The sequence below is a fragment of the Rhamphochromis longiceps genome, linkage group LG15 (assembly GCF_057381845.1).
Source record: "Rhamphochromis longiceps isolate RC_006_pf linkage group LG15, R_longiceps_female_GT1.1, whole genome shotgun sequence".
Lineage (NCBI taxonomy): Eukaryota > Metazoa > Chordata > Actinopteri > Cichliformes > Cichlidae > Rhamphochromis > Rhamphochromis longiceps.
In genome coordinates, this window is record NC_140571.1 from 44,245,939 (window position 1) to 44,270,739 (window position 24,801).

At 41.5% G+C, this 24,801-nt stretch overlaps 1 protein-coding gene across 4 annotated transcripts; it reads right to left on the reverse strand.

The window, feature by feature from the left end:
- Positions 1 to 4,763: 4,763 nt before the first annotated feature.
- Positions 4,764 to 19,765, reverse strand: mlpha (melanophilin a). Of its 4 annotated transcripts, none has more exons than XM_085383018.1 (15): positions 19,699 to 19,765; positions 18,176 to 18,301; positions 15,694 to 15,915; positions 15,458 to 15,570; positions 15,306 to 15,350; positions 11,905 to 11,963; positions 11,728 to 11,817; positions 11,554 to 11,656; positions 10,841 to 11,034; positions 10,505 to 10,588; positions 10,184 to 10,420; positions 8,247 to 8,408; positions 8,026 to 8,082; positions 7,603 to 7,645; positions 4,764 to 7,453 (listed from the first exon to the last, which is right to left on the reverse strand). In XM_085383018.1, exons 2-15 carry the CDS (start codon positions 18,283 to 18,285, stop codon positions 7,413 to 7,415), a joined length of 1,560 nt encoding a protein of 519 aa, XP_085239144.1. In that variant the 5' UTR covers positions 18,286 to 18,301; positions 19,699 to 19,765; the 3' UTR covers positions 4,764 to 7,412. The 4 variants fall into 4 exon arrangements, with proteins under 4 accessions (XP_085239144.1, XP_085239145.1, XP_085239147.1 ...); XM_085383019.1 differs by having other exon boundaries at positions 18,176 to 18,289; positions 19,699 to 19,716; XM_085383021.1 differs by lacking the exon at positions 19,699 to 19,765 and adding an exon at positions 8,966 to 9,136 and having other exon boundaries at positions 18,176 to 19,688.
- Between the last annotated feature and the right edge of the window lie 5,036 nt (positions 19,766 to 24,801).

Genomic DNA, 24,801 nt, shown 5'->3' on the forward strand with positions numbered 1-24,801 from the left:
TTCTTAGAATAGAAATTATTAAACAGTGTCATATGAACAGCAGAAACCAGTACATTTACCAGTATATTTAAAGCAAACGAAAGCGAAGCAACCGTGTAGAGCCTTAAAGCACAAACAGAAAAGACACACAAAAAGACAGACAGGAAAAAGCAGCAGTCCGGGTCAAATCGACCCAACGCTTATATACGATCAGTGACCCCTCCTCCTGCTGTTGGGTACCCTTTAATCCTTTGTTCTTTCTTTTCATCTTCCACTTATGATACATAACTTTCTGGCCCTACCACATAACTTCCCGAGAACCAGTCTTACATCCATCATTGAACTGGGTCCCTTTGTCAGTTTGCAAAACGGCAGTTAACAATTCAACAATTTGACAATTATTTCGGGCGTGCATGCCAAAAGTAAACTGCTATCTATGCTAAGAAAGGGTAATTCTCAGCTTCTGGCAGCTGAGGTGGGAAAACAGAACCCCAGGTGCATGCCTGGTGGGGCCAGGTTTGTTTAACGTATAGGCAATGGAAGGGCTGGACACAACGTGGGGCGGTACAGATGATTGCAGATGAACACCGAGGAAGGGTTTAACCCAATATCTGGACTAGTCACCGTTGGCCATAACACAATTAAAGAATAGAATAGAATTAGAATTCAACTTTATTGTCATTGCACATGCACAGGTACAGGGCAACGAAATGCAGTTTGCATCCATCCAGAAGTGCTTTAGTGATATAGATATATTACAATATATATAGATATGTGAGTATATTACAGAAATGGGTCTATTATGGTATGTTATAATGTACACGGTATGAAGTATGTTGTGAATATTCTATAACTATAGGTATGTACAGGCTGTAGTGAGTACAAGCTATGAACAGGCTATGAACAGGATATAAATATGACAAACTATACAGAATATGAAATAAATAACTTTACAGAATCTGAGATATACAGCTATACAGAAATGGGAACTATGCAAGTTATAAACAGTTGTAGGATTAAAAATTATCGTATGTACAGAATGATTATTTACACAGAGCTATACAGTAGTGCAGTTAAGATAAGTGAGATATAATTCCTACAGAGGCTATATAAAGTGCTGGTGGTTGTGAGTGGTGGTTCAGTCCATGTTATTATTGTGTGTTTGAGGGTACAGTTGTCCATTGTGGGTGTGTGTATGTTCAGTCCATGAGTTTAACGTGGGTCAGATGTCAGGAGGCAGAGTTCAGGAGTCCGACAGCTGTGGGGAAGAAGCTGTTCCGGTACCTGGTGGTCTTAGTCCAGAGGCTCCTGTAGCGCCTCCCAGAGGGCAGGAGGGTGAAGAGTCCATGTGATAGGTGACTGGGGTCTTTTCAGATACCGCTTCCTGTAGATGTCTTTCATGGCAGGAAGTGGTGCTCCGGCGATGCGCTGGGCAGTTTTCACAACCCTCTGCAACGCCTTCCGGTCCGAGGCAGAGCAGTTCCCGTACCAGACTGTTATACAGTTGGTCAGGATGCTCTCGATGGTGCAACGATAGAAGTTCACCAGGATGTCTGAGGACAGGTGGTTCTTCCTCAGAGTCCTCAAGAAGAAGAGGCGCTGGTGAGCCTTCTTGACCAGCTTGGAGCAGTTGGTCGTTCAGGTGAGATCCTCGGAGATGTGGACTCCCAGGAACTTGAAGCTGCTCACACGCTCCACAGCCGTCCCCTTAATGTGGATGGGTGGATGTGGGTCAGCATTCCTCCTGTAGTCCACGATGAGGTTACTTAAGGTTACTTACTGATCCTAATTACTACATTTTCAAACAGTATTGATCAACATGTGTTCATACAGCAAGTGGCACAAACTTCCATTAATATACTTGAAGATAATATTTGACCTATGGTCTTGTGAGGAAGTGTAAGTGTGTTTTTAATGTGATTCATGAAAACAAAGCAGCACACATTCAACCATCTTCAAACTGTCACATCTCTGATATCAGGAGTCATCATCAAAGTGTCAATCAATGAACAGATGATGGATCAAAAACTGCAGCTGGATTGTGTTTGTTCTCTCCATCAGATTCCTGTCAACTCACAATCGACACAAACACAGTGAACACAAACCTCCAACTGTCTGACAACAACAGGAATGTGACAAGTGTGGAGGAGATTCAGTCATATCCTGATCAGATTTGAAGTTTTTCTTCAGCTGCTGTGTAGAAATGGTCTGACTGGTCGCTGTTACTGGGAGGTCGAGTGGAGAGAAGACGTTTATATATCAGTGAATTACAGAAGAAAGGAGACAGTGAAGACTGTTTGTGTGGAGACAATGATCAGTCCTGGAATTTGGACTGTTGTCATGATGGTCCTTGTTCAGTCAGGCACAGCTGCTCTGCATTTCCAACAAGCCTGAGCTCATTAAAATGAATCCAAATGTCTGGTTTCTCTTTCTTAATGGGATTTTTCCATCATGGGTGAATAAGTGGACATCCAGTAGTGCTCAGTGTATCAAATATTAAAGGCATTCAGAATATCTCATGTTTCCGTCATTCTATAAAAACAGCTGCTTTTAAAAACTGATCCAATCAAAGAAACATGAACTTCCATATTGATCAGATCAATATGTACAGCTCTGATGTCACTTACATGTCCTTGAACTTTTCATGGATGGTGATTTGTGGCCCTCTGCTGGTGAGAAGATGAACTGCATGATGTCAGTTGAATGAACACAGATGACATGAAGTGTTTTTAAATCTGGTTTCATCAGCTTCAACAAACTCTGACTTTCAAAATAAAATCAGTTGATGTGACTGTTTTTGAAAGCTCTTATTTTGGAGGGAGCTGACATTTAATAATCAAATGTCAGTGTGGACACAGTATCTGAGCAGCGATAGGAATACATTTACAGAGCTGTAACTCAGACTAAACACATGGTCGGAGACTCGCTGTGCTTCGGGTCTTTATATTTACAGTCGAACCCTCACCACCCGCTCTGCTCATCTCAGTGAGCTAAACCAGTGCTACCATTAAGAAAACAAATATTATTGATCATTTTCAGAATAAGAGTGGAGATTACAGTTGTTTCAGGACAAACTGCCATGGTTTGAGTTGAGTTGAGTTGTCTGAGTTGGACAAATCCTACTTCAGAATTGATTTTAGTTGCAAGAAAATGAGTTATCTTTTCACTAACTCATCTACTGACATGTTCAGATTTTTCAGAAAGAATTCAGGAGAAATATCTTTAATTTAAAAAGATTTAATTTGCTTCAGCAGCTGAAATTACAAGTTACAGCGGTGGACCTCTGTGTTAAATCAAACATCTGTCTTCACACAAAGGATGACCCTCATCGGGCCATAAAGCTTATATAGTGTGACAATAACAAATGATTATTATGTCTGTCAAACTCTGGAACCCATCCTTATGTCTCCATTCAACCTCCTCTTCAAACTGTTCCCGGCAGGTTTTTGCAGTGCACAGTTTAGGGTAAATAGTCTTCCGCACGGCACATTACAATGTCACTAAATTACCATTAAAGTGCTTTATTGCAACGGCTGCAGATCAGTGACAAGTAGCATACAGAAACGGAGCTGGGAAAGTGGCTCCTCCTCCTTTGCGCGCTCTCATAAATGGGGCAACAGTTTTTGGCACGAAACTGGATGTCACGATCCTGGGTCTTTCGACCCAGCGTTTTGAGTTATGCTTTATTTTGTGTCAGCTGTTTCCCCATGTGTTTCCACTTCCCCTAATCACCCCTGTGTGTATTTAGTCTGTGTGTTTCTGCTCATTCATTGTCATGTCGTCTGTTGTTTCTCCTCATGTTTCCGTGTCTACGGGTTTTTTTCTGTGTTCAGGTTTTTACGACATTCTAAGTTTTGTTTTTTCGTTGCGTGTTTAGCATTTAGTTTCTCCCCTGTGTGTATCTGATTTTTGTTTTTCCACCTTTTTTATATTAAACAGCCTGCTTTTTGTTAATATTCAAGTTTTCTTCCATGTTCTTTGTGTCTGCATTTTAGGTCCTTTCATCAATGCATACACTCTGCCTCTGCCAGACTGTGAGACTGGAAATAAAAACACACACAGTTTGTTGTGTGAAGAAATCAAACATGAGCTGAACAAACAGTAAAGTTCGTAAATAAAAAAAGTTCACATGCTGGTTAGTTTTTCACCTGTGTTTACGTCCAAAGCTCTACCAGTCTGTACACATCTGTATGTTTCATGTTTGTAGAAGTCCTTCAGTCACAACATGGTTCATCTTCATCTTTACAAGCTAGCTAGCTAACTTTCTGCTAGCCTCTAACTTAGCTCGTAAATGCTCTTTTTCATGACGTGTGTACATTTAACACTTTTATTGGAGCTGAGTGAATTTGGAGTGTTTCATGGGTTTGCCTGATGTCATTAGCCAGTAACTAGACACTCTAAGTACTTGGACACACTGTGAGCTCGTATAAAAGGAGCTACAAAGTGCCCTCTATGGATTAGATAGTCCACTTCTCCTTTATGTAGAATCCACCCTCCTTTGCAGGAATTATCGCCCCCTGCTGGTCAGAGGATGGACTGCTTCAGTAATCTCAAGGCTGAACACACTGATGGTAAAGAATCCTGTAATTTTCTCATGAATATATGAAATAAGTTAAAAATGCAGAATTGATTTGATGTTTTATGGATCACAAAGGCAAATGCAGATCAATGTTATCAATAATCAAAGAAACTAAATATGTTAAACTCTAAATGTGATCAGTTCTGATGATCAGTACCATTCATCCATAAAATCAATACATGGATCAAATAAGAACAGGGTTTGATTTTAAAATTTATTGATCGTATCAGCAGTGATACAAACACAAGTTTAATAAACAGCTGACCAAAGTCTATAGAAGCTCAGTGGTGCCAGAATTAAACATAAAAGTAAAAAGTGAATTGTCTGTCTGAGCCAATCAAATTGCGTCAGAGGAGATTAAGTTTAGAAATGGTTTTAAAGTTAATAGATTTTATTTTGAAATAAAGTTTTTATATCTGTCTTCTGTCAGTCACCAAAAGTTGATTCTGTTCATCTGGACTTTTTCAGTGGGAGAAATGTTTCATCCAAGTGACTTCTTCAGTCTCAGCTGACTGCAGGTTTCAATCTTATAAACAGGACATTTGCATAATGACTGAAACCAGCCCACTGAAGGAACAATGGGCTGGGAAGTCAGTTCCTTGATCATTAATATGCAAATACTCATGAGCATTGATCAAAGCCCACTGATCAATGGCCATTAGTACCATTCACAGAGAATTGGGGAATGGCTGCAATCACAGCATTGTAAGATGGTGACCCTTAGGCCCCTCCTCAATTCAGAGATGGTCTTTCCCTTTTCATGTAAATGGCCTCCTTGACTCCGCCCTCAAACCAGCGTTCCTCCCTGTCCAGGATCTGTACATCCTCATCATTGAAAGAGTGTCCACTGGCCTGTAGGTGTGACTAGACTGCAGAGTCTTGCCCTGACTAGGTGGCTCTTCAGTGTTGTGCCATCCGCTTCGCCAGAGGGTGTCTGGTTTCCACGATGTATAAGTCCTGGCAATCCTCCTGGCACTTAACAGCGTACACTATGTTACTCTGTTTGAGTTGGAGGACCGATCGTTGGGGTGGACCAATTTTTGGTGCAGCATGTTTTGGGGTTTAAAAGCCACAGAGACCCGGTGTTTAGAAAAAAAGTGTCTCAGTTGTTCTGATACTCCTGACACGTACGGGATCACTACAGGTTTTTGCTTAGGCACTGATTGCCCTTCTCTCCTGGATTGGCTGGAGCTTTCTTTCGGTGCCGTCCCAGCTTTGACAAATGTCCAGCTAGGATAACCACATCTACTCAGCGCCTTCTTGATGTGATGTTCTTCTGCTTCCCTGACTGCTGTGTCTGTGGGGATGGTGTTCGCTCTGTGTTGTAGCGTCCTGATGACACCCAGTTTGTGCTCCAGTGGATGATGAGAGTCAAACCTTAGATAATGGATTGGATTTATATAGCGCTTTTCAAGGCACCCAAAGCGCTTTACAATGCCACTATTCATTCACTCTCACATTCACACACTGGTGGAGGCAGCTACAGTTGTAGCTACAGCTGCCCTGGGGCAGACTGACAGAAGCGAGGCTGCCATATCGCGCCATACTGATCCCTACGCGTAGGTTTCCGGTACACTTTAGCTTTTAGATGTCCCCCATTACTGATGGAAATGTCACAGTCTAAGAAGGCTAACCTGCCACTTTTCATATCCTCCCTGGTGAATTTGATGTGTCGGTCCACCGAGTTAATGTGATACATGAATTGTGGTACGTCCTGAAATTTGATTTTCACCCAGGTGTCATCCACATGCCTGAACCAATGACTTGGTGGTGTTCCAGGGTAGGATAGCAAAGCCCTCTTTTCCACTTCTTCCATGTACAAATTGGCCACAGCGGGTGAAACTGGGGAACCCATGGCACACTGACCCTTGTATGTGAAATATGTGGAAAATATGATCCCTGATGCTGAGAGTGGTCCTGTTGCTAAGGTTGGTGTCATCCTGTAATCTCTTACTACCTCCAACGCTTCCGTGACTGGGATGCAAGTGAAAAGAGATGTAACATCGTACGAGACCATGGTTTCATCTGCCTCCATAATGACATCTCTCACCTTCTCAACAAACTCCAAGGTGTTCTGGATGTGGTGTTCAGAGCTGCCTACCAGCGGGTTGAGGATCGAAGTCAGAAACTTTGGGTTGTTATAGGTGACCGAGTTGATCATACAGACAATCGGTCTTAAAGGTGCATCCTGTTCATGTATCTTCGGTAAACCATACAGACTTGGTGTTGATTACCCTGGGTACAGCCTGTGGTATGAGATCAAGTCCATAGCATCGTCTTGTTCTAACTGCTTCAGACAGACAGTCCACTTCATGGGCCTCGTTTCAGGGGCTCATAAGTATTTTTGTCACTGAGTAGTAACAAAATTTTCTCATGACAGTCTTTCTGGTTTAGCAATACTGTGCACCTGCCCTTGTCTGCCGGAAGGATGATGATTTTGTTGTCATCACTAAGTGATGTGAGTGCCTTCCTCTCCTCCATGCTGATGTCGGATGCTGGGGGCTTTGCGTTGCTGAGACAAGCCGAAACTTTGTCAGTGTTAAAACGAAATATTTTGGATTTATACATTTTTAAACATTTTCATGTTACTTCATTCCCATGTAATTCTCTCCAGCTGCCTCTGAGCTTCAAAAAATATTGTAATGACTGTACATTTGAATACTCATTTAGTTTGGTACGTACTTTTTCACGTTTTCTCATATTTTGTCTAAATCTACCAGCTGTAATCATGGGTTATGTTTCTAACACATAAGCAGCAGCAGTTACAGATAAAAGTTGCTCTTTGAGTTGCTCTATGATGAAGGCTTCATGACGAAGAGGAGCAAGCAGCAGCTGCTGAAGGTCTGTTTCTGCTTCAGAACATGTTGCTGGATTTCCACTGAGTGCCGTTAGCTTCTGAAACAAGAAATGCTCATTAACACGGTTCTTCGCTGTTAACGAACACGCATCACAACTTTGTAATGTCATGGCCTGGAACGTGACTGTAACATGTTTCAGCTTCTTCACTTTAAACGTGCAGAAAGCAACGTGAGTGTGTTTCTTACTCTGAAAATCCTGAGTCGACTTTTTTCTCTGAGTTCCTGAAACCTGCAAAGAAACATGGAAGTTTTTAACTTAGTCCTGAGTGATGTTAGAAAGAAACTGTTTCCACGCAGCTAACATGGCATCCAGTCAACCGTCTACCTCTGAAAACCAAAACCTGCAGTTCCTCTGGTGTCCACTAGAGGCTCCAGCAGTGACTCAGTCCTCATATACTCCCATGTTAAAATTAGGGATGGGTACCGATATCCAGTGCCATTATTTCTCTTCAGTAACTCAGTCCAGTCTATGCTCTGAGTTTCCCTTCAAAAAGGTTACACTAGAAAAGTGATGACCGTCTAACAGCTGAAGCCCGATAACTTTTTTATTTGTTCCTGTGAGTGAGCACACGTTAATGTAACCTTGACATCATTTCCTCACACACTGACCTTCTTCTTGGATCCGGCGGCGCTCAGAGCAGCGATTTTACTCTCAATATCAGAGACCTGCAGATGGAACAAACATGAAGGGAAACTGTTGAGTTTGCTTATTAAAAACAGGAAGACTTGAAAAGCTTCCTGTAAGAAATTTGTGTTTATTCCAGCATCAGCCATTTTGTTCCTAGACACCGCGTAAACATGACCATGTCCATCCAGAGCCATTGACCCACCTCGCTCTCAGCACTCTGGACTCTGGCGGCGGTCAGTGCCACCACGTCCTCAAGCTCAGACAGTTCCGAGTCCGTCGCCCCTCCAAACTGATTCTTGGCACTCTGCTCGAGCCGCCGCAGCTTCGACTCCAGCTCGTAGGACTGACCGGCCGTGATGTACACCTAAACAGGTAACAGGACAGACCCCTGGGTCAGCTGACACGCCTCCAGACCACTGAGAATGATGGTGATGATGATGAAGACAGGCCTGAGCATCAGTGAAACACACTGGTTCTCTGACTGACTCAATCACTGAACAGGTAACAGGAGAAGACCTGGTCTCATCAGAGGATGTAGAGTTCAGTCATGACATTATGACCTGATGATGAAACTAGAACAAATCCCTTATATTGTACACATTCTCCTAACGGGTCATTTTTACTGATAGCTTTAAGGCTATTGAACAATAATGAGCATCGACCTGGTTTTACCAACTGTTCTGGGGCATGTTTCAAATGATCACGTAACCTTTTCCTAAATCTAGAACTGCTGTAACTGGACTCAAACTGGACTGAGACTGGACCCAGTGTGTTTGACCGACACCAGCCCTGTCGCTGATGGACGGACACACAACAGCCGGGAAGGTTAAAGCCAGTCCAGACATTTCCGTCATGCTTCGGACGAGGTAGAGGGTTGGGTTTCAGGGACAATGAGGTGTGCAGTTCATGTTGGAGGCTTACATTTTCCTCAAGTTCCCTGAACGCATCATCGGCCTGCTTTACGTCAGTGCCTACTAAGTGGGACCTGTCGATCGGCTCTGAGAGGCCGTACTCGACCATAGCGTTTTCTGTGGCATTAATGGTTCTCAGGACCTCAGTGGTGAGGTCACAGAGGGCGGCGGCAGTCGATCTCTGAAAGCCATGTAGAGGGACAGATGTTAGCAGCTGGAAAACAACATCCCATCCTGCAGCAGCTACCGGGCTGGATGCCCCACAGCACCACAGCATTTCTTGTGTCTGACTTGTGTCTCTGGGAGGTCATGTTGCGATTAAAAAGGACTCTGCACATAAAAAAAACTTTCTACTTTTAAATGTGGTGCACACCTTTTGTTCCTAAAATGGTGGCATGTGTTTCAGACAGACCTGACTACAGTGTTAAAAACTATGCTGCTGATTCCCCAGCTATGATTCAGAGGCAGACGAAGAGGTTTCCCAACACTCAGTGCTTTTACAGATTTCTCCTTCTGTTTGGTGTCACATGACTGAGCAGAGGTTTAGTTTTTAGGTGAACACCTGTACAGGTGAGGGGTCATGTGGTCCAGGCAGGTAGCTGCTGAGCTTCACAGTAACAGTAACCTAACAGACGGCTGTTAGTCAATGCAGGAGGCAGCAGGTTAGTGAGGACTAGTCCGTGATGCATCAGAAAGAGTTCTCCTCCATCAGGAGGTCACTGGACATCTAGTCTGTAGATGTGGATTTACTAGGACAGGAACCACACCTCATTTCTCATTATTATTTTTTTGTCACAGATGGAATAAGAAAACCAATGAGAAGTTTAGAGAAACGTTCAGTATTTTCAGGAGTGGATGAGGACAAAAACATGAGAATGAACAAGAAACATGGTGTTCAGACCCGTTATAGATGGAGTAAAACAGCGTTTTTGGGGAGAAGCCAAGCCATGCTGTAGAAGCACTGAATGTATCACACGTGGGAACCTGGATGTTTATGAGACATCGGACAAAATAAAGAGTTAAAAAACCTTTTGGACTTTATTTTGTTCTTTGAAAACAATGTTAAAAACGAATTCGCCATTAAAGGATTGTGCACTGATCCAAAAGTAAGCTTTTTATAACATCGGATCCACTGGTGGTCTGAGAAACCTCCAGGTTCCCATTCTCTGGATTTATGGGTTGGAATTCAATTAATTCTGTAAACAGTGGACTGAATCAGTCTTCCTACCTTTTGAGCCTCAGTGGGCATCTCATCACTGGATGAGCTCAGTTCTTTGTTCTTCCGGGAGTTCAGAGCGATTGCTGGGCCACCCTTCAGTCCGGCCAAACCTTTACCCACAGAAAAGGACTTCTTCCCAGCTTCGTCGTCCGATGACGGGCCCTTATCGCTCAGGTTCCCCGCCAGCTCACTAAGCTTCCTTCTCAGTTTCTCCTCCTCATTCTGAGCTGATGGATTTGATGCCTGCTGTAAAACAAAGTTACAGAATGTTTGTACCGACTGGTTTCAGGAAATGATCTCACATTATCCCACATCATCATCGCATCTCACCTCGTTTACACCAGGTGTAATCTTTTCCTCCAGGCGGCTCAGCAGACTCTCGATGGCCAACATTCGTTTGCTCAGTTCATTTATCTGCAATGTAAAATCAACATGAACACCAAGGAGATGATTTTGTATGACAAAAAGACTCCGTGTCAGTTAACAATATCTCCTGGTTCTTTATGGCTGAGATTATACGGACTGAAACTTTTTGTACAAAATACCATGAAGAAGAAAAAAAGGCAAAACATAGAATTAAAACAGGTTTTCCAAGAATCAAGAGAAGAAAATCCAATGTTTATGCCACCAAAATTTAACTTAAAGTGACTGGTTGATTGTCCTTACCGGCGGGGCTTGTCCCAGGTTCTCCTGGGAGGAGGTTCTACTGCCCCTTCGGCGGTGGGGTGGTTGTTGGTACATCTGCGGGTACCTCTGGTACTCCTCCTCGTCTGATGTGTCAATGTACTGCTGCCGAGCCACCGACGAGGTAATCTTGGACAGAGAGCGAGTCCGGACCATCCGATTCTCTCCGTTGTCATCTGATAACAAACACAGGTAAACATGGACACACAAAAACACCCAGGTGGATGCAGATCTACAAAGATGGACAGGTAGGTAAAAACATTCAGGTAAATGTACATGTTGGAAATAAAAAGCAGCATGTCGGACATCCAAAGTAGAAATTTTTTCTAAACCTGATAATAAGTAAAATTTGCAATTAGTTATCCAGTCTCACAGGCTTGTTTTGAAGGCATCTGTTTGATGTGATAAATCTGTGAAACAAAAGCTGTGATTCCTCCAACAGACAGCAGGTGGAGCCCCAGTGAAAACAGCTACAGGACAAACAGCATTTCCATTAATTCCCGCATTTCCATAGGGTTACTCCCAGAAGTTTTCTGTGGGAAGGTAAATCATGGTGGACAGATTCTGTGGGCCCCAGTAACCCCCATATAGACCACAGTGGTTTAAACAGTTTATTTTGTTGGACATGTGAAATTGGTTGTGTATTTTGGGACCTGCATCATGTTGCTGGAAGACTGGTATGCTGGTATACTGACCAGGTCTCATGGCATATCGGTCCAGGCTCTTCCTGCGGTTTCCTCTGTGGCTGTAATGGTCGTAGTCCACGTCATTCCTATAGTACCGATCATCCTGCTGCTGCTGTGAATCCAAAGTTACACACATGGTTTTAGATCTCTTTTGTATGTTTGCTTTTCATAACTTTGACTTACCTGTACAGACGGACGCCGTGAGTGAGGCAGATAATCCTCATTGTCAAAGTCCATAGGATGAACAGACAGCAGACGTTTGTTCTTCCTCATCTGAAAACACATCACGTTACGCCTGAATGTGGATTATTTCATAAAACAGATGTAGAATCACATCTTTATCACTTTTATGTTTATTACCACTTTGTAGCGCTGACCCTCGAATTCTCCTTGATCATCCTCATTGCCATTATACGCGTCTGAAAATGCAACATGTTTTGTCATTATTCTGTCCAGTTTTAGTTTTAGATGATGCTCCTTTTGAACCATTTGATTCCACAGCTAATTTTGAACAGTGCTTTATAAAAAAGCAAATCATTATTAATGTGTACACATTTGTATGTATACCACATGGTTAACTATGGAGTTCCACAAGGTTCTTTACTAGGAGCAAATCTATTCACAGTATACAGTGGGATGCAAAAGTTTGGGCAACCTTGTTAATAGTCATTATTTTCCTGTATAAATCGTTGGTTGTTACAATAAAAATGTCAGTTAAATATATCATATAGGAGACACACACAGTGATATTTGAGAAGTGAAATGAAGTTTATTGGATTTACAGAAAGTGTGCAATAATTGTTTAAACAAAACCAGGCAGGTGCATAAGTTTGGGCACCACAAAAAAAGAAATGAAATCAATATTTAGTAGATCCACCTTTTGCAGAAATTACAGCCTCTAAACGCTTCCTGCAGGTTCCAATAACATAAGATAAGATAACCTTTATTAGTCCCACGCGTGGGAAATTTGTTTTGTTACAGCAGTGGACAGTGCAAAGTTGCATAGAAAAATTAGAAGAAAAAAACACTGGAATAATATATTCATAAGATACTGTACACAATAGAATAGAAGAAAATAAATTAAAATAAAATACTATATACAATCGAATAAAATAGAATACAAATGCTATATACAATATGAGTATAATACAACGATGCCAGAAAGAGTATTGTACTTAGTGTTATTGCTATTGCACATGTGTGGATGTGTTTAATCAGTTGAAGTCTTTGTTGTGGAGTCTGACAGCAGTGGGGAGGAAAGACCTGTGAAATCTCTCCGTTCCACATCGTGGGTGCTGCAGCCAGTGAAGGAGCTGCTCAGTGCTGTCAGAGTCTCATGCATGGGGTGGAAGATGTTGTCCAACAATCAGAGTCTGGATTGTGGTTGAAGGTATTTTGGACCATTCCTCTTTTCTCTAGTTCATTCAGGTTTGATGGCTTCCGAGCATGGACAGCTCTCTATAACTCACACCACAGATTTTCAATAATATTCAGGTCTGGACTGAGATGGCCGTTCCAGAACGTTGTACTTGTTCCTCTGCATGAATGCCTTAGTGGATTTTGAGCAGTGTTTCGTTGTCTCGTTGAAAGATCCAGCCCCGGCGCAGCTTCAGCTTTGTCACTGATTCCTGGACATTGGTCTTCAGAATCTGCTGATAGTGAGTGGAATCCATGTGTCCCTCAACTTTGACAAGATTCCCAGGCCCTGCACTGGCCACACAGCCCCACAGCATGATGGAACCACCACCATATGTTGCTGTAGGCAGCAGGTGTTTTTCTGGGAATGCTGTGCTCTTTTTCCTCCATGCATAACGGCCTTTGTTATGCCCAAATAACTCAGTTTTAGTTTCATCAGTCCACAGCACCTTATTCCAGAATGAAGCTGGCTTGTCCAAATGTGCTTTAGCAAACTTCAAGCGGCTCTGTTTGTGCTTTGGGCGGAGAAAAGGCTTCCTCTGCATCACTCTCACATACAGCATCTCCTTGTGTAAAGTGTGCCGAATGGTTGAACGATGCACAGTGACTCCATCTGCTGCAAGATGATGTTGCAGGTCTTTGGTGCAGGTCTGTGGGTCGACTCTGACTGTTCTCACCGTTGCTTCTGTCTATCCGAGATTTTTTTTGGTCTGCCACTTTGAGCCTTAATTTGAACTGAGCCTGTGGTCTTCCATTGTCTCAATATGTTCCTAACTGTGGAGACAGACAGCTTAAATCTCTGAGGCAGCTTTCTGTATCCTTCCCCTAAACCATGATGGTGAACAATCTTTGTCTTCCGGTCATTTGTGAGTTGTTTTGAGACCCCCATGTTGCTACTCTTCAGAGAAAATTGAAAGATGAGGGAAACTTATAATTGACCCCCTTAAATACTCTTTCTCATTATTGGATTCACCTGTGTATGTAGGTCAGGGGTCACTGAGCTTACCGAGCCAATTTCAGTTACAATAATTAGTTCTACAGGTTTTGGAATCAATAAAATGACAACAGTGCCCAAATTTATGCACCTGCCTGATTTTGTTTAAACGATTATTGCACACTTTCTGTAAATCCAATAAACTTAATCTCACTTAGGGTTAGGGGGTTACTGTGTGTGTCTCCTATATGATATGTTTAACAGACATTTTTTTTATTGTAACAACCAACGATTTATACAGGAAAATAATGACTATTAACAAGTTTGCCTAAACTTTTGCATCCCACTGTACGTGTGAATAGACATGTATTTTCACTGCTATGCAGATCACACACAACATTATCTATAAGCCAGATAACACACACCAATTACTGTAGTTTTGGACCCAGATTACCCCGTGAGGCTCCTGACTACTGTAGCTGTAATACATCAAGCGGTGTGGCTTCGTAGCTTACCAAAGTCATACTAAAATGGCCTGTATTTGTATAGCGCTTTACTAGTCCCTAAGGACCCCAAAGCGCTTTACACAAGCAGTCATCCACCCGGCGAGGCTGCCGGACACTGGCGCCACCGGGCCCTCTGACTACCACCAGTAGGCAACAGGTGTAGTGTCCCCAAGGACACAACGACCGAGACTGTCCGAGCCGGGGCTCCAACTGGCAACCTTCCGATTACAAGGCGAACTCCCAACTCTTGAGCCACGATCGCCATTAAAACACTTTTGACAGATTTTTGAGTGCTGTGTACCACATAAAATGGGTTTGAGGTCAGTAAGCACAACCAGAATTCATATATAAGGTGCACCGGATTATAAGGCACACTGTTGATTGTTGAGAAAATAAACGATTTTAAGTGCCCCTTATAGTGCGGAAAATACGGTTGTTAAACTGCAGGAATGTCTTAAAGACCTGGATGACCTCTAATTTTCTGGTAGTCGTTGTACTTTCTGGTACTCTACTCTCTACTCTAAGCCTTTGAGCGTATGTTCTTTTGATTGGCTAAGTCCCGGTGACGTTTGGTGAGTCTTAGCTTTGGACCAGCAGCTGTTACCTTTACATGATTAATTTGAACCTTTGCCCATAATTAGAATAGAATAGAATAGAATAATCCTTTAATTGTCCCACAAGGGGAAATTTGGTTGTAACAGCAGCCAAAAAGACAAATATACAAACAAACAGTACACAGGACACGGAAAAGAAACATACACAATTTTTCTTACATATTTACATTACATACTAACCCCTAACCCTAATTACCAGGAACATTTGACAGTAACATATAAATAGCATGGTAAATGGGAAGAAAATTTCCAATTAAAATCTATTAATAGTAAAACATTTAAGAAACTCACGACTGTGGACATCCGGCATACTCTGCGTGTCATCATCACGCCCACCTGAAGCACCAACACAAGTTGTCTGTTAGCGTGTAACTTCAATAAAACCCTAAAAAGCTCACAGTTGACTCATTATCTCTGAATTCTTTAACATAAGGCAAACTCACCTTCTCCGTTCAGCCTCTTGTACAATGACCTCATCACTTTGGCACTACCAAAGCGTTTGAAACGGTTTCTCACGTTGTCATGGTACCAGCCCAGAGTCCCGATCTTGAGCACCCTGAACAACACAAGTGCAGAATATAGAGAATATGATAAACATCTACCATAAAAGAAACTACCATGACCACCAAATAACTCTGAGCTTACGCTGACGCAGTGCTCTCCGCTGCCGGAGGCTCACCTGTTCATGCGGCAGTTGTCGCACACCCAGCCGTGCTCCTTCTTGTTGTAGCGGCTGCAGGACTTGCAGGTGTACATGCGACAGTCCAGACACTGGCGTTTGCTGTTCACCAGGAACTTGAAGGGCTGCAGGCAGCGGATACAAAGCGAGTCGGACAAGTTGCTCTGAGAGCCCAGCAGTTCTCGTTTTGAGTCCTCCTTCTCAATCTTATTCTTCAGCTCACTGCAAAAGACATGAAAAGATAGTCCCCGAGTTTATCATGGAGTAGAGACCTTGAGGTTTGGAAACTTCACCAAAAATAGCTCCAGCTCCCTAAACAAATATAACAAATGAACATAGATTTCATAAAATTAGAACACTCTGACCAATCCAAGGAATGCACAAACAACTAAAACCATAACAGAGAACTTCTTGAGGAATTTTGAGGATCTGAAGGAAGACCTGATGATGAAGATCTGGAAGATCAAACACTAGAAACAAAGGCATTGACATTTCGTTTCTCAAGAACAGTGTGGTGATGGATTTGCTTTCCAGGACAAAGAGTAGGTAAATCTGTGTTTGAGATGTTTGGCTATGTTTGGTTTGTGCCTATCTTTATTCAATCAGGCTCGTGATCAGAGTAAAGCACCAAAGGATCAAACCTCAGCAGCATGCTCCACAAAAACGGGAAAGGTCGGCTGATGCCAAATATCCAAAGGTCCAGATCACAAGGTGCAAACAACAACTCAAATTCCACTCCAGGTGATCTTATAGAAACCTTGAACCTCGCTGACAGGTAGAATAAAAAACAAAGGAAGACGAACCAGAACCAAGGAGCTGATTCCCTCTGGAGATGGAGCTACCATGGACTGTTGGATGAAGGTATTAATTATTAAACTGATAAAAAAAACAACGTGAGACTTCGGTTCTTTACATTTTCACAGAGAAGAGAGGGAACAGCAGTCATAAAGAAGATAAATGACCAATCTGTGACTCACCCACAGCCCCTCAATAATTGGCTCTGAATGAATCGTGTGTTCTCCCTGCTTCTTGTGATCCATCCCTTTAGTAATGTCCACATGGAGGCCCACCAGCCTCAGACTGAGAACCATGGAGGGGCTGAGCCACAAAAACCTTCAGAGTATGTGACGACCACAACTGCAAGTCAGATCTGTTTATCTGGCAATGGGTCACAGGGACAGGAATGGAGAGAGACCTCCCTCTCTGCAACCACCAACCACTAGCTTATCTGGAGTAACACAGAGGCCTTCCCAGGCCAGCCCAAGGATCTAATCTCTCCTGCTGTCCCGGATTTACATCAGGCCTGCTCCTCCTGGTAGGAGCTGGCAGTGTGCTCCTTTTGAACTCTAGTCCAAATCCCTCCCAAGAGTCTGAACTCCTCACCTGTCCAGTTTATCAGTCCACAGTATAAAAAAAGTCTTCTTACAGATTTCATTTTGGCTTCTTTCATAGTTTTAAATGTTGAATTCTGATCAGTTTTTATTGATTTCTCGGTTTGTTTTGTATGCTTGTTAAAGGATGAAGATGACAACATGTTCCTGATGATTTCTCTCCAGTCATGAGTCCCTGTGAGGCTGCTCCCTCCCCCCGGGGGCTGATGGGAGTTGGAGTGTTTGGAGGAGACACAGAGCGTCTTTGTGAGGCAACTCCGTGTGACCGGGGCGTGATCGAGTGCAACAACAACAACGTCTTTCACGCTGGAATTCCTGCAAACTTCACATGAACGAAAACAGTTCAAACTCCAGGACTCACACAAAGTTTAGCTTCAGAGTCACAGAGAGAAAGTCTGGGAAAGTCTGGGGTTTATCTAAGATACAGGTAGTGGACTCCAGGCCTCAAGGGCCGGTGTCCTGCAGGTTTTAGATGTGTCCTTGATCCAACACAGCTGATTTAAATAGCTAAATGACCTCCTCAACATGTCTTGGGGTTCTCCAGAAGCCTGTTAATGAACTAATCATTTGATTTAGGTGTGTTGACCCAGGGTGAGATCTAAAACCTGCAGGACACTGGCCCTCGAGGCCTGGAGTCCCCTGATCCAAGACTTAAAAATAGCAACTCTGAGAGGAAAGCATGCCAAAAACAGCTCAAAATTCACTGAGGGAATGTCTGAAGATCATTTCAGTTTGTTTGTTTTTACTGTGTTTACTTTTGTTTCACTAACCTGACAACATATTTGATGCTTAATCAGTTTTAAAAAGGACTTAATTCACTCTCTGATTCTTTGTACATTGATTGATTTTTGATTTGCCCGTTTTTTGCCCAATTTTTAATAACACTGAATACAAACAATATTCAAACTTCCATTAAAATGTGTAGAAGCTTCAAAGCATTTTTTTATTTATTTTGTTGTATTTCTGCAGCAAGAATTTTCTGTGTGCTATTATTAATGCTGATATTTCAGCTTCAGTTTGAAAAACACCCTGAAACTTTAGTAATGTTTCTGATATTTGTACATGAAAACTCTGAGTGTGGGAACGAGTACCTGAGTCTCTCTTCTTCTTTCTTGCGGAGGTTGAAATCTCGTTGAATCACTTCCCAAACATGTTTGGCCTCTTCATCCGTTAGACGGGAAAGATCCAGCTTATGCTCCATGACACTAAAGGAATCACTCAATCAATCAAAAAAACAATCAATCAAACAGTCATATGAGGTGGCAGTTGTTCTTCAGGGTTTCGTTGTTGGTCCTCTGCTTTTAGTAACAAGGTTTTCTTTTTTTTAAGTTGTATAACTTGTTAAAATGTAAGGATATTCTAGAAATACTTGAAGTAATGAATAAAATATTTTAGAAAAATATAGTGCATATATAATACTTTGATAATAAAAGCATGAAAAAGACAAAAGTTTTCAGATTAAAAAAACTTTTCACTTAACAAATCTTTAGAACCAGATTTTGTGATAACACATTTTAGACAAACAAAATGAAGGTTTTATAATTCAATATAATGAGAAATTTGAAAAAGATATCTTAATAAATAAATAGTAAATTCCTATTAAAGCAAGAAGCTGGAAATATTTTAAAGCAACATATTTTTTCAGGAAAACCCCCAATATATTTATGAAAAAGCTATAATATATCAGAAGTAAAATATTTTGCCTGGCCAGCCACAGTAAGTCTTTAATATTTAAACATAAATTTAGAAATACTTTGAGGCAAAAGAACATCAACATCATCAAACTGATATGAAAAAATATAATTATTAGAAAAACAATGATAATAAATCCACAAACACCTCTGAGTCTGTCGATCCACCCGCAGCTCACAAAGGTATCATGGGCAGATCACATGACATATATTGTTTAATTAAATATATGTATAACTATGTATTGAGCATTTTTTAAAGTAGGCAGATCATTTGGACCTGATCATTTTAGAAGCTATAAAGCTTCTGGCACCCCTGCTGTAAAATAATAAACAAAATAAAGTAAAAATCAAAAATTAGAATAACTACTTTAAAGTTTTCTCTTGAATGTGTATTGTTATTTTTTCCATAAGTATTTGGTTTGTTTTTTAATTAAATTTTTTTTAAAAAACCCATAAAAGAAAATGTATTTTTTGTTGACACAACTCACAATTTCAAAAAGATTAAGCTTGATTTTTGCTCCAATTATAAATGATCAGATTTGAGGATGTCCAGCTGCTGAAGTGTCTTTTACTTTGAAACATATGAGATGAACATGGTTCAGTGTCAGCTGCTGGTCTGTCACCACACCCACAGACTAAACTCTCACTAAATTTAAACCTCAATCTGCAAAAATATTTACAATAAAAGACTTTCCAAATAAAAGTCAGCCAGGCTAAAAAAATAATTTACTGTTTATGTGCCTTCAGAATAAAAGTCTGTCCGCAGTATGAAGTTAAATAAAGACAACTCAGTGAGCGCTGTGTGATATGTTGTGTGCGACAGAGGCTTCATTCAAAGCTCAGATTAGATTTAAAAACTAATTTGTTTAAATTTAAAGTTTATAAATGAGATTAAAATTCAGTGAAAAACAGTAAAAACTCACCCGATGTGTGTCTGCAGCTCAATGATGAGATGAGCGAAACTGAACTGAGAACCTCAGCTGATCATATGACGACACCTCTTGACACAGACACAGACACACACACACACACACACACACACACAGACACACAGACACACACACACACACACACACACACACTGTAACACATCTGCAGGCTAAACTTTGAAAAACGAAATCAGACATCCACAGTGCAGACGACAAACATCAGGGACACAAACTGAAATTAAAAGTGTGACAAGTGTGAAGCATTCAGAGTCAAAGCTCAGTTTGTCCAACAGCAGGTCATGAGACCTGAGATCATTTGACATCATCAAACGCTCAGTGAAGACTTTTATATCGAAGATATGACTGAACACACATTAGATATTAAGACTTAATACTAGATATAATAAATACAAAAACAACTTATTCTGAATGAACTTGAGCGTATTTATCTTTAATAATAATAAATGTGACTGTAAGCCACTTACAACCATAAATACACATGATATGGAGAGAATCTGATAATGTTGTTGATAATAATTTAATGTCTTATAACATGATGTCATAAAATCACAAGGTGTTCTCTCTTGGCTCTCGGCGAAGGTGGTCGCACTTTTCTCCTCTCCTCCTCTCCCTTAGTTTCCCTGCTTAGCTCTTATGCCCTCATCTAGTCTCGTGTTTTTTGTGTTACTTTCCCCTGAACACTCGCCCACAGTCTGTTCTCTAAAACCTAAAAGAGAATTATGGATTCAATCAACTGGTCCCTGAATGCTATTGACACCCTTTTCTCAACGAGAAGTCTGGGCTCGGGAGAGCCTGAGTTTCCTGGAGGTACTTTCCCTGCCAGATACACGATGGACGGGTGGCAGCAATGGAGAATCGTGTGTCTGGCGGGACTGTCGATGGAAGACGCTGAAGATATCTACCTATTCTGAACCATGGTAACAGGGTTCTGGCTTATCGGAGCTGGCTTGGCCCTGGCTTATCGAAGAATTAAGAAAGCGGAACCAGCTGTTCAAACCCCCACAAGGCTGACACTGGGATTGAAACCAGTGAGAGATCAGTGTCAGACTGTTAAAAACAGCTTGAAATTCTCATGAGTTGTTCGCACTAAAGAAGAAAAAAGCACCATCATAATGCGGCTATCCCTTCAGTGCCAGCTGTGGGCTCAAGTCTGGAGCTGAACAACAACACCCTGATAACGACTGTGCTTAGACTGTTCTTCCCATCCCATGCAAGGCCACCTGGGTTGGCTGGAGGACTGTTTACTTAGGCTGGCAGGGCGAAGGACACTGTCTCAGCTGAACTCTGGACACACATACACTGATAGGCACTCACTCATCCCCCCTCCCTTTCCAAACGCCTTCGATGTTTGTTCCCTCCTGGAGAACACGGCGGGTCTGGGCCCACGCGGGAATGGTTGCGCTGGGCAGGATGGCTGCTGTGTTTGCCTCGGATTACTCCTCATCCCCTACCCAACCCTGTTGCTGGTCACGTGCTCTATAATGTTGTGCTGTGGACATTTATGTGCTTTTTGTGAAGAGGAGTTTTTTTGCGTCCTGTTCGCATGCTGTCCTCCCAGGAGCTCAGCATGGGTAGAGGTCTCTTTTTCAAATCAAATTCAAATCAAATTCAAATTCAAATTCAAATTTTATTTGTCACGTACACAGTCATACACAGTACGATATGTAGTGAAATGCTTGGACAACTGCTCGTGACCTAAAGAAAACAAAAAAGGAAAAGGCTATGAATAAGATAGGAAATAAATATGAAAAATTAAAAAGGGTAAATTTTACTAGGAAGGAATAAAATATAAATTAAGGTTAAAAATGAAATAACTGTACAACACAAATTAGAATGAAGGGTAAATTTAACTGGGAAAGAATAAGATAAAGATAAATATATAAATTAAAGTTGAAAATAAAATAACTGTACAACAAAATACACAATATCGAACTATATAAGAATGTATGAAGAAATATAAATATAAATAAATATATACACAATAACAGCAGCTGTACAAGTATTAACTGGAAATGAAGAATATAGTGACCAGTGTTGTGCAATCCACATTATGTCTTGTGCAGTGCAAATATGCTTAAAGTGATTTAAGTGATGAAGTGAAAACAATGTCCAGAATGTCCAGTGTGTGTAAGAACCATATGTGTGGGTCAGTACTGTGTGGTGGTGTGATTGAGAGACCATATCGCCTGCGGGAAGAAGCTCCTCCTCAGTCTCTCTGTGTTGGTCTTCAGGGAGCGGAATCGCTTTCCTGACCTCAGCAGAGAGAACAGTCTGTTGTTGGGATGGCTGAGGTCCTTCACGATCTTCCTGGCCTTGGTCCAGCACCGCCTGCTGTAGATTGAGTGCAGGTCAGGGAGCTGTTGTACTTTCCCATTGTAGTGTACATTTCTGTACTGCAACCGATCTCCAACCTGTATCCCCATGTGATGTCTGTGTTGTGTGTGTAAGGTCGGGGGGGGGGGGGGGGGTCCCATTTCACTGCAGGCCAACCTGCATGTGCTGAATAAAGCCTTGATTGATTGATTGATTGATTGATTGATTGATTGATTGATTGATTGATTGATTGATTGATTGATTGAAACTTTTTTCCCCAGTAAAAAGTTTATTGTCAGACTTTATGCGTCACTGCTTTAGCATCACAGACTGGGAAGTCTTCCGGACTGCCGCGAACAACAACACCAACAATTATGCTGAGTATTCTTAAATGCATCAATGACGTCGTACTGCAGGCTGTTGTACAAACTTACCCTAACCAGAAGCCGTGGGTTAACAGAGAGGTCCGCGCAGATCTACAGATGATGCAATAGCAGTTGCACTTCACACCACCTGCGACAGACTGGCGACCTGTCCAGGGGGTACCCCGCCTCTCGCCCTATGGCAGCTGGGATAGGCTCCAGCGCCCCCCGCAACCCTGAAAAGGATAAACGGAAGTGAATGGATGGATGGATGGATGAACCCACAACACGATTCATAAAGATTTAAAATCAGTGACCTAAACACATTTAAACATTAAAAACAGTCTTATTATCGTACTGGAAACACTTAAAACATAGATGTTTTAATTTATTTTAAGATTAAAAGTACTTTAAATATAACTATTTAATTTAAATGATCCTGCTGTAGTATAAATAATCGGCTGAAACACGAAGCTGCAGTTCCTGTGACGTCCAGCAGGGGCAGCAGTGAGTTAGCCGCCCATGTTGCAGTAAACAAGCTTACAGCCTGATACACAAACAGGTTGGTCATTTGACCATTTAACCAAATGGGTAAATTTAGCCCGGTAATAGTAGGTGGGTGCTAGGCAACATCAAAATATGTGACCTCGATAAGAACCTTCAGGTGCTTAACATGTATGGGTGTTGCATGTTTGGTTGCCGAATTCCTGATGTGTAGGGGCAGTTCATGTATGCTGGTGATGTAGTATATGCACGATGTTCTGGAAGAGGCAAGTATAATGAGTAGAATGACAGGACTTCGAAGAAGTCACGCAAGGCTGCTTAGTTGTAATAAACTTATAATAACAGTTCTTTTACATTGATTAACAGAATTACTCATTGACTTTATTAAAACATAGAATTTATTGTCTTGACTTTTATTTGCAGTTCAAATGCAAATATTAATAACAAAGAAAGGAATGAAATAAACGTGCCTGTTCTGCCTTTTATAACTTAAACTGAATATTACGGTTGTAAACTGTCCTAGAGCTCCTTCTAGTGGCTGCTTTGTAATATGGGTTTGACTACTTTGGGAAAGAAAAAATGGCGGAAAGTGATGCCGTAATGTTATCGTTCTAAGCTGATACGGACCTTAAAATATTGTTGCCTTGGACAGGATATGTCTGTAAGTATGAGTGACTGTAACAAAGTGGCTAGGACAGAATTCATTTGCCATTCATCACTTGCATATATTGTTATTTTGTGTTCTGTTATCTTACAGTCTATCATAATGCTTTAATGTAAACACAGCACATGTAACCTTGGCTCTACATACTATCCCAGGTCTGTTTGTGGTAGCATTGGTTATATTCATTTCATCTGTGTAAATGTACTTAAAGCTAAATGTCACTTCATCATTAATTGATTTGGATCTTTCATTTGTTTATGTAGTTTGGTTATACTTACCATTGTGTGTTCCTTTGAGCAGGTCCTATTGTCATGGTGCTGGGTCGTTGACCCAGCGTTTTGTGTTTTATGATTATTTTCCTCTGTTCTAGTTATTCTGATTTTGGTATTCTGTGTCCTCCCCCCTTGTGTCCGGTTCGTGTTCTAGATTTCCTGTTTTATTCTGAAGGTCTCTGTCTGTTGTCATTGTGTTCAGCTTGTGTCCTCCAGTCATCATGTGTATTAGGATCAGCTGTTCTTCCCTCCTGTGTGTGATTACCCGATTACCTTGTGTGTGTATATTTAGTGGGTGTCGGTCTGTGTTCGTTGTCGGCTCGTCTGCCTTCGTCTGCATTTCTGTGTTCCATGGTGTTTCGTTCCTGTCTCTGCGTCTCTCTGCCGCGCACCCCTTTTGTATGCTCTCAGTTTTGTTATTTAGTTCTCCCAGTTTTATTTTTCTTCAGTTTTGTCATGCCTCACTGCTTGCTTGCCACTATCCCACCTTGTAAATAAACATCACACTCTTCATCAGTCAGCTGCCTGCATTTTGGGTCCTTTTCATTCCACAACACGACTGCTGCCCCAGCCATGACAGTACGAGCCGACCAAACATGGACCCAGCAGCATCCGCACCTTCCCAGGAGTTTCGGGAGGAATTAATTGACTCTGTTTCAAGTCAAATTCAAATTCAAATTTTATTTGTCACGTACACAGTCATACACAGTACGATATGTAGTGAAATGCTTGGACAACTGCTCGTGACCTAAAGAAAACAAAAAAGGAAAAGGCTATGAATAAGATAGGAAATAAATATGAAAAATTAAAAAGGGTAAATTTAACTAAGAAGGAATAAAATATAAATTAAGGTTAAAAATGAAATAACTGTACAACACAAATTAGAATGAAGGGTAAATTTAACTGGGAAGGAATAAGATAAAATATATAAATTAAAGTTGAAAATAAAATAACTGTACAA